Source organism: Trachymyrmex septentrionalis, unplaced genomic scaffold (assembly GCF_001594115.1).
Source record: "Trachymyrmex septentrionalis isolate Tsep2-gDNA-1 unplaced genomic scaffold, Tsep1.0 scaffold220, whole genome shotgun sequence".
Taxonomy (NCBI): Eukaryota; Metazoa; Arthropoda; class Insecta; order Hymenoptera; family Formicidae; genus Trachymyrmex; species Trachymyrmex septentrionalis.
The window spans coordinates 337,700-349,264 of NW_017305376.1; the positions used below are offsets into that span (position 1 = coordinate 337,700).

At 28.6% G+C, this 11,565-nt stretch overlaps 1 protein-coding gene across 1 annotated transcript in view; it reads right to left on the reverse strand.

Moving 5' to 3' along the window:
• Positions 1–11,565, reverse strand: part of LOC108748464 (calcium/calmodulin-dependent 3',5'-cyclic nucleotide phosphodiesterase 1A-like) — a 362,329-nt gene that overhangs the window by 26,773 nt on the left and 323,991 nt on the right. Inside the window, 5 exon segments of the mRNA XM_018486652.1 lie at positions 5,052–5,278; positions 5,575–5,820; positions 6,101–6,270; positions 8,178–8,435; positions 8,755–9,004. Of these exon segments, the coding sequence (XP_018342154.1) occupies positions 5,052–5,278; positions 5,575–5,820; positions 6,101–6,270; positions 8,178–8,435; positions 8,755–9,004 (1,151 nt within the window).

The following is an 11,565-nucleotide window of genomic DNA, read 5'->3' on the forward strand; positions in this document are numbered from 1 at the left end:
AAAAAAGTGAACAAAAGTAACATAGAAAACCGAGCAAGAAAGATTTCTTTTTATTTATTGTATTTTAAACTTATTTTTTGGACATATATATGTATATAAATTTCTTTTATATCAGCTTTCTCATAATATTTTCATAGATTATATAATTATATAATATTTTTTTATACAAATATACATTTTTAAATTAATTTAATATTTTCCCTAATTTTTCTATATGTTTTCTTTATTTTTTAATATATTTGCAATTTATTTTTATTAATTTTCATAAAGTTTAAATTATTTCATTGCAATATTAGGTTTATTCGCGTCGCATGCTCTAATATGTTCCAATATGTTTCTACAATAGCACTTACTCACTTCAACGAATTCGTTGAATTGCGATGTGAATAAATCTAGTGAGTTTTGCGAGGAATTTTGACAGAGTGAAAAAAGGATAAAAAGAGAAAGAAGTTTAGGTGGTAACCGTAGCAACGCTAGGTAACTTACTTATTTCATGAGCACTCCATTTTGGCCAACACTAACATCAAAGGTGCCGACAGAGAGAGTTGCGCTACTGTATATACTGTGGTAAAGGGTTGGGATATCCATTAACATTCACCCTGTATATCAAAGATCAATGTATCAATATGAACTGACACAAGAAGGTAATGTATATATGCTTTATTATCCCTAACGAAAAAATTTCTATGCTGAAGTATGCCAAAAATTGTTCCTAAATATATGGTTTGGACACTGAAGTAATTGAGCGTAGAATTCTACTCCTATGCCAAAGCCGATTTATGGTATTGTACTCCAAACAATGCTAAATTGCGGCAAACTACGCCAGAAAATACGCCTAATTATTTTATATTCGAAATGCTGCGCTCCTTATATTCTTTCCCAGGTGATTCTTATTTTCGAGTTTATGCATCTCTGCCGTAGCCCTCTGTCGGCATATTTAAGATGTAATTAATGACATCATTTATGATGTCTTTACAATGTTATACTAATGTTATACTTAATGACATCGAATAAATGGCCAATTATCAACGTACTAGTAATATTATTAATGATCAATTAATTATGTCATACATTTATTTCTTTAATAACACGAAAATAATGATGTATTTTTTATGTCAGTTTAAGACATTGTGTGAGTGATAAAAAATATATAATATAAGAATTCTCGTCATTTTTACGATGTTTGGACGACATTTTAAACATCACATTTGTCATAAGAATGACTAATTAATGACGTTAAATAGACGACATCTTGCTACTTGGGATACTTTCTCCGAATACTTACAAAAAATGAAAATCAGTTCAGAGAAGTTCAGCACAGAAACGTAGTTCAGAAAGTAATGATCATTAGTTGTGCGTACTTTGACATATAATACTTTCTGTACGCCTAACTAGATCCAAGTACGCCATTTAACAATTTTCACGTAAAAATAACTTGGCGTAGTTATTTCTATGTTTAACGATGTAATTCTGTGCCATTGTCATAGAAGTAGAAATGCGTACTTTTTCGCATACTTTAGCATAGAAATTTTTTTGCCAGAAATCTATAAGAATAATCCATATCATTTATAAATTTATTTTGACTCTTGGTTTCGGATCTTTTTCAGTATAGAATTTTTCACAAATATTCATCTACTATAGTATATTATAAAATCGCCGTAAAGTTAATTTTTTTTAATAGTACAATTAAAAAGTATAAACGAACGAGACATCAAATCTTCATAACTCGTCTAAAACCTCATTAAATTACCTGATTTACTGTATAAAAAATATAATATCGAACAAATTACGAATATTACGAACATTCATATATTTTTCAATTGTACTATTAAGAACAATTAATTCCACAGCGATATATATATATATATATATATATATATATATATATATATATATAATGTTATGGGCAGAAAGATAGCGATACTTTTTTTTCTATGATTTTTATGAAATACTCAAATATTTTCACAATGCGATTCACCATCTATCGATGAGTGTGACAGCGGTTATGTTAAAGTCATACCGAATAGAAGTATGGTGAAGTTAATCCTAGTATGGTATTGTTATTTTTGATTACTTTCCCACTAATATTAGGGTTTGTGAAAACCCTGCTGCTACCTTATTATGCTATACGTCTGGACTGAATACGTATTTTTTAGCTCAAAACATGTGAAATTTATACCTCGAAATCAGATAAAGGCAGATAAATATGAATAAAATAAAAAATATTTTATTTTCAATTAATTACAATGCTTCAAAAAAATTTTATTGAAAAAATTCGCAAAAAAATGACTATTTTAAATAAAAAATTCTCAAATTTTTTAATTTAATGTTCAAGCAAAAACCCGTAGGATTTGTTTAACTCTTTTTTTTACCCTTTGCACTAACAAAAAAAAATAGTACGATATGAATCGCTCAAAAAGGTATAACTATTTAAATTATCGACATTTTTGAAAGATCTACATATAAGTTTATAATTAATAAATAAAATTTTATTATTTGAACAATTTAAAATAATAGATAAAGGATTGTACATGTATAAATATTATTATAATATATATGTATAATTAAGTTTATTAAGATTTAGTTTAGAGGATGATGCAACACTCACTCTAAAGCAATAAATCCGCCCTGGCCGGGGAATCTCCAAAGTCTGACAGAAATTATAAAATTCCTACTATTTATTATATTGAAATATAAATCTTTTTAGTTCTACATTTTCGTGTACTTACTTTTATACTAACCGAAGCTCAATAAATGTATATTTATAATAATATAATAAATAATAAAGGAGTATTCAGAACGCCGAAAACTTACAAGCTAATCACATGTTGTCCCAAATACTCTTTTTAAACTTTCGTGCATACTCATATTGAGAATAACGCAAAAAAAAAAATCTTTGCAGGCTTATCATATCTATGGACAGTTAAAGTTTTTTTTTAGCCACAATATATTCGGATTTTTAAATTATATTACAAATAGGTTACAGCAATATAAAAAATCACATAGGATACGTTGAACCCATGAATGTCATATTAGGGTTAAAAAACATATCTTGTGCCCTGCGGAAAAATACTAATTGGCAATTAGATATCGCAAGATTAGCATAAGTTTAACAGAGTAAACCAAGTAGATAAATTTATTATGTAAATTTATTTACATCCTTTACACGAGTTTAACATTAATAATTAATATATGATAACAAGTAATGAAATTATAACGCGTAATAAAATTATATAATAGTTTTTATTATATTATTGTATATAATAATTTTTCATGCAAATTATTTTTAACCGGGATTCTAAATACAGAATAGCATTTTCATTTTCAGGACATTTTTGTGGACAATATGTAGAGATGGCTACTTAGCTGAGTTGTATCCTGATTTGCAGCCTTGTCATAAATTTTCCTGTTTTAAAATGCTTGCGTATAAATCAATCTCAAGTATTCAATTTATATTTATATCAATTTATATTTAAATATATATTAATATATAATAATTATTATAATTATAATAATATAAAAACATTATTGATTGAATAAAGATAATCATATAATGGCTCAATAATAATAAATAAACATAAATAACAACAAGCCAGTTTTTTATGTATTTCAAATTTTTAGAACATACTTACTTAGAACATACATATTTTAACCTTATTATTAGATCATCCTTAGTGTACATGTAAAGAAATTCAACATAAATTTAACAAAATTAATAAAATAGTTAAATACAATTTATAGTTACGCAAAGTTGGTAGTATTTCTTCGTATCTATTATCTTCCGCAATACAATTATTAATACTCGTATATATAATGCACTATTCAGTCTAGTAATATTATCGGTTATATTCTTCTATTATATCGGTCGCAATAAGTCCATAATGATGATAAAATTATTAAACATGATAAATTATTAAATAAAAATGTACCAGCACACATTCTCTACTACAAGTGGTAAGCCAGGATATAATCAGTAATTGAAACAATAAGTCAAATCAAATCACAAGAAGCAAATGCGATCAGAGATAAAAATTGAAAGTTCGGTGCAAAATTGCTTGTTATTATAGATAATATACTCGGAAATTTGAGGATGATCTAATAATAAGGTTGAAACATATGTTCTAAGAAATAATAAAAATCTGACTTGTAACTCCTTCTTGTTATTTATGTTTGATTACTGATTAATATAAAATTTAAACTAGAAAAATTATAATCATTATATTAACATATAATTTAAGTATAAATACTTTAAATAGATTTATACGTGAGCATTTCAAAACAGGACGATTTATGACAAATCAGGATGAAACGCTGCCAAGTTGTCGTCTCTATATATTATTCGCAAAAATGTCCTGAAAATGAAAATACTATTCTGTATTCAGAATCCCGAACAGTTACATTTTGCATAAAAAATTATTAAAATTACTATATGATATATAATTTTATTACGTATTATAATTTTATTTTTTTGTTAAATTCTTCTTATATTAATTTTTAATGTTAAACTCGCATAAAAGATGCAAATAAATTTACAAAACAAATCTAATTGGTTTACTCTTTTAAACTTACTCTATCTTGCGATATCCAAATAATATTTTTTCGCGGTGCATAAGATACGTTTCTTGATTTCACTATGTATACTTCGATTTTGTATGACTTTGACAGCTGTCATATAATCGCTCGTCACACGCATCGATAGGTGGTGAATCACATTCTGAAAATTTTTGCGTATTCCAAAAATCATCAAAAAAAAAGTGTCGCTACCTTTCTGCCCATGATTGTACAATAAATGAATATTTGTAAAGAAATTTACACTGAAGAGGATCCGAATGAAGAATTGAAATGTTTGCGAGTGACATAGATTATTCCCATACACACACACGCACGCACGCACGCACGCATGCACACCATAATTAATAAAGTATATACACATCAACTTCCCATATCGCGCAATTTATATTGGCATGTTCCAAGTTTGATTTAATTCATCTGAGCCTGAAAAATTCTTAATATATATTATATGTGTATGTATATAGCTAAAGAAGTTTTACCATTGTTAGGTTCATCCATGGGGTTCTTGACATTGAGTGGCGCAAGAACGGTTTCCAGCATGTCACTGCATACTTGCATACTAGGCTCGACAATGAATTCTATGAATCCTATTTGAGATTCAGCTACCAACGTATTATTGCGATCGCATAGAGGAGAAAATGGCAATCCAAGCTTTCTTTCTTTATCACCTTGTCTGAAAAACTCTTCAAGAAGTTGCATTGTCCATCTGCATGAATCGAGAATTACAAATATTATTATTTTAACATAGTTTTGTTTCTGTTTTTATTAGAATATAAATTAATAAAAGAGAAATCTTGATTACAATTTATCAGTTTACTAGCAAGAAACCTTTTTTTCTAATTTTTTTTATCTATTTATACTTAGCTTTTAATATATGTAAAAATTTTGTAAAAATTATTCTTATTATTTCTTTGTCGCTATAATAATTTCTAACAGGACATATTTTATCAAAATTAAAAAAGAAAAAAATATTAACATTCTCTTTGAGCAATAAAGCTTCACCTATTATGAAGATCCCATCTTTTGGCAGGATGCGAGATATCGCAACAATGGAGAACCAAGCTAACAGCTTTGCTCTTATCCACGCTTGGCTCTGCCAAACTTAGTAAATTTTTCATATTTTTTAGCTGTTGAAAATGAAAACTCATGTCGGTGGCAAGAACCATATCAATCACAAGCGATCGAAATTCTCGAAATTCCTCTCTTGACAAGTTCTGTAGTATGTTACAATCATCTTCTCTGAGTATCCTAAAACATGCAATTTTATGAGATGTTAATGTAATCTTACTATAAATAATGATAATATTATTTTGTTCTATAAAGCTATTTAAATAAAAATAAATTTTGAAAAAAAAACGAAAAGAAAAAATTAATTATTGATTGATATTACAAAATATTTAAAGATATTAAAAATTTTACCTTAACATTTGTATAAACTAATTTTTAAAGATAAGGTTACTTAAAATCCGGTTAAACTGCGAACTGTTCGAGACTGCAATAACTACCGCAAAATAGAATTTGCATATACCGAAAGCTGGCCGAAATGTGATGATTTTCTAGCACAGCTCGATCGTTATATAGGAGCGCTGTATCACTACCAGACATTACGTGGAAATTGTTTGTGGTCCCAGTATGCTCGTAATCATGAATAATCGCTGCCACAAGGGTAGCGAAAATCTCGAGATCGGTCAACCAATTCTGCAACGAATAATATCAACCTGAAGCTATCTCGCGTACAATGCACATCGAACAAAGAATCATTAAAGAAGTGGCAGACTCAAATGAATAGAAGGGGTCCTTTCTTTTTATCAAACTCATCAACAATTCGAATCGATAAAACTCTTTTTTTTTTTTATTTGCGGCTATCTTATACCTATGATTTCTTTCCTTTTTTTCGATATAAAAAAAATAGCTAAAGAAGATTATATTAATTCTTTTTTTCAAAAGAGTATATATTTATACACGTTAATAGTCTAGATTATATATTTATTAGATAGTAAACTTAATTCCTGCCGCTACTAGAAGGCGCTGACTCCAACGCTGACAAGTTTCGACGATGAAGTCGCAATTCGTATGTCTTTTGTATAGTTTAGACATTGTTGAAAGTAGACCTGTCCTTTTTGGCTGAACTTTTGCACCTCTTCTTTTTCTCTGCAGGAGGAAAGAAGAGGAAAAAAGATGAACTAGTGCAATAGTTCAGCCAAAAAAACAGGCCTATTGATTCAGTCTTCACAGGCAGCGTTGTTGTTTTTTGATGATTTTTCACTAATTTAATAATTTTTAAGATCTTTTGGTGATTTAGTAAATTATTTTCTTTATTTGGTGAATTTTTATATCAGCGTCCACTGCTCTGCTTATTGGTCTTGTTTTCAATTCCTCATTGGATCTAGATATTGGAACATATATATTAACATAAACCGATCAAGAAAATCGATCTTAAAATTGTGTTTTCTGGCTAAACGCAATCAATTTAGTTATATGATTTATATAGAGGTTTCATTTTAAATTTCACAGATTAAAGTGTAATGAGTTGTATTATCAATAATTCTATAATTGATTTATTAAAGTTATTTTTTTTTAATGATAATGGTACATGGAGAGAGATTGTTATAATCTTATTATATATTAGATCCGATTGTTCCACCTTTTGACAAATTTTACGCATTAGGTAAGTAGCAAAATCATTCAGGGTCGATTGTTCCATTTTTTGGAACATTTTTAAATTTTATCTGTGATAAAAATTTTATCTGAGATAAGTCTGATAACCTGCGCATGTGATTGGGTAATCTTGCTACTTACCCCACAGGTAAAGTTTATCAAAATATGGAACAACCGGTCCTCAAGCGCATTGCTAGAGATTTATCTAACACGTAAAATTTACCGAAAGATGATGATTTTTGGAACCTTTTAGTGAATTTTGAAGCGGGGACTTAGTGAAATTATTTTTTGACCAGCGGCAACACTGCTCATAGGTTAGATTTCTCGCGATACCAAAGAGATTTCCCAATCAATTGAAAATGAACCGCGATAAGCTATTCTTCCGATGTGTTTCTTCAGTATTTCGACCTCAAGAAAACCACAGCTGAAACATCGCTTATTATCCGAAGTGATGAAACTTCTTCGGAAAAAACCATGTAGGATTCGATTTGAACGCTTTTGAAATAATGATTTTGTCGTGAGTAATAAAGAACGTTCGGACAATCGAAAAAATGTCGAGCTGCAAGAATTGCTCGATGAGAATCCAGTTCAAATGCTTTGTATTCATTCATTTTAGATATTCATTCATTTTTTTCCCTTCGAAACTAATCAATTTTGGAGACAAAAAAACGGCAGGAATTAAGTTTACCTACCTAATATATCCTAATATGTCACAAATACATATATGCTAATGAAAAGTTTAACAAAACTCATGAAAATAAATTATTAATTAATTTAATTAATTAGCTCGTTATGTAATCAAGAAACATCTTTATTGTTCTTTAATTATACCATAAGTAAATAAATACAAAGTAAGGTCATAAAAGTACTACGTACATATTCTTCTCCTCCTTTCTACCCTCCCTCTTCCTCTCTCCCTTCCCCCTCTCTCTCAGAAAAGTACTCACCATCAAACCCGTTTGACACAAGATGTAATGCATCGTTTGTGCAACATCAGCAGCGTGGAGGTTGTTGTGATATGGGTTTCGATGCCTGCAATAACCCTCTTCAACTCTTCCGAGGAAACACTCCAAAACTGCAGGAGGTACTTTAAACTTGTGAATCATACCATATCGATTGAGGAGATCATAGCCCAGGTATTTCACTGGCGTCCCCAGAGCGGCCTCGTTCAAAGAAAATACATCGAACGACCAATCATCTAAAGTCTTGAACAATAAAGAAAGCAATTTGAATACTTAAAATTTCAAGAATTCTTGATCTTAATAATAACCTGATCGATCCTTGATTGATTAAATTTTTTTTTTCGTTGGTTAATAGTCAATAGTAAACAAGTAATTTCTGATTGAAAACGAAGATGTATAAATTAAAGTTTCCAAAGTATAAAAAACGCATGTAAGTTACAGCTAGACGTGTGTGTGTTCTGAATTTTTCTGAGTGTAATATTTATGTTTACGCCATAATATATTTATCGTTAAATCACATCATATAAAGATACATATATTTTTCAGCTACGCGACAGATTACCTTAAGTACTTTTACGACTTCCGGCGGAAATTGCATGAGGGCAGTGTTCGTAACTCTCCTATAGATTCGATCGACAAATATGCCTGCCCTGATAGCATGAGCGACCGAGCGGAATTTCGGTTTCTCGTCAGCTTTCCGTCTAGTGGTGGCGAGTTGCCTAGTGAAAGTCGATGCTAGCCATTCACGCACTTCCGGTGGTACCGCATCTGGCTGCACTTCTGACAGCTCGTCATCTTCATCCGCTAGTCGTCTATAGGAGAAAATTATGGGAAGTGACGTTATAGATCAGCGACGAACTAACTCAGTTCGTCGTTGATACATTTGACATAAACAAAACGCCTACCTTTGCTACACACGATCGAATATCAAGTCAAGATACTCAATGTTTTCAAAAATCATTGATCATTATACTGACTTCTTTAAAATCCGTATTTGGGTTTACTTCACATCATTACGAACGAGAAGGAAAGACTGATATATGTTCTTTCATATTGGCTTGTTATTTGACTTAACAATATATTGGATTAGTGGAAAAAAAAGTTTTGCGGATATTTTGTTAACTCAAAATTATATATACAATATTTTCGTTAAAAATAATAAAAATTTAAAAAAAGAGTTTTAAAGTTTGAAATTTGTACTTTTGAATGGTTACTATATTTTTTTAATTTATATGAGTTTTGTAATTTTTATATATAAAAAACTAAGCTGATAAAAAAGAAATTTTTCTTCTCACTTTGTGGATCTGTCATGTGCCACAAAAATTTGCGAAAATTTTCGACTATCTAGATATATCGTGAAAGTTTGGAGTTTTTCTTACAAAATCGTTTTTGAAAACGTTTCTACGATTTGTTGTTCTTGGGTTATTTACGAGTTAAGTGAAAAAGAGTATTCTGACTTTGATTGCTCATAATTCTATTACAAATTATCGTACTGTAATTAAAAAACCAGATTCTTAAAATTGAACGTTGCTCTATAATACCATATTAATTTTTTTTAATGTAAAATATATAGAAATTTGAGTTAAAAATGTTATATTACCTTAGTAATCATTGCGCAATGGAAAAAAAGACAGTAATATCACATTTTTAGCTCAAATGTGCATATATTCTGTTTTTTTTTAAATTGGCAATTACATAACTTGATTTCAGCTTTAAAAATCTGTTTTATTAATTACGATAATTTATAACAGAGTTATGAGCAATCAAAATCAGAATGTTCTTTCATTTTATCCGAGTATAACTTAGTAATAAAAAGTCGTAAAAACATTTTAAAAAAAAAAGCATTTAGGAAAAACTTTAAACTTTTACGTCAGATAATCGAAAATTCCGCAACAAATATATTCTGTATATAATTTTGATCTAACAAAATTCCGCAGAATTTTTTCTCCAACCTAATAATTTGCGCTATCTAGCTATTTTATGTTCTTTTTACGTTATAAATGTCGTGAATTGATAGATAGCCAGAAATGTAATTTGTTTAAAAGATTATTGTGTAATGATTCGTGAATCAATTTTGTATATGCGGTAAAATAATTTTTTATTGTTCGCGAATTATAAAAGCAAATTATAATAAATTGGATATATACATTCGGAAAATAATCGATATTCTACTATATTCTACTATTATACATAATTACATATACAATACTCTATAAGAATGTAATATATAGTATATTTACAGCTACAAAAAAATATTTTAAGATCAAATTTTCTAATACACATATTATTAAAGTATTTTTTTACTGTTTCATATATAAATCATCTTATATCGAATTTTCTAAACGTATCAAGATTCTATATTCTATTCAATTATATAATCCTAACTCTCACTTGCTAAAATAAATGCCTTAAATTAGTATTAAAGTATTGGCAAATATTTTAATTAAGTTATTATTTTAATATACATTATACAATTTCATTGAGGAAGTTAAGTGTGCGAGTTATAAGTATACGAATTGGAGAGGAATATTGCATTAAGAAAAGCGAATTGTGATGGGAATGAGGATGTGTAAAAACTAAAATTTAAATAAATCACTACGATCTTTTAAGCATATTTTATGTCTCCTTGATCTCAAACCTGATTCGATGCACAGATCGCAGCAGTGATTTGATAACAGATTCGAGCAAAGCTCTACAACAATTAAGTCAATTATCTTGCCAAATAATTTTGAAAGTGTTCCTCAGTGCTATTAATGTGATTGCAATAATGATGTAAACAATAATACTGCAATAAAATGTATCGCGATTTTGTTTAAAGGTACATTTTCGACGTATATATATTGATCTTAGATGTGAATTACAGAAATACAGAAAAACCTTGTAGAAATTATTGCCAGTGATCAGGTATAGAAATTTGAATTAATTGGTGCTATTAAATGAAAATAACAAGTAATTAAAACAATTACGTATGTGTAAAATGTATCATAATTGTATACAGAGTTAACTAATTATAATAAATAATATAATTAAAATTCCAGACTAAGTATTAAGTAATTAATAGATTTCAGTTATATGCAAAAAAGCTTCATGTGTTTGCATGCGCATCATACGCTACTAAAAGTTGTGTTAGGTATAAAATTTCAGAGCCAATGTAAACAATGCATACATAACACACACACACACACACACACACACACACACACACACACACACACACAAATAAGTTTTTCTTTCATAAATCTCATAACTTTCAAATGAATTTTCACTAATACATATACACTACTTAGCGAAAAATTGTATATTATTCATTTTTTATGTATTAAAAAATATCTATAATATAGTAATATATATTTAAAAATCTTGATTAAATATC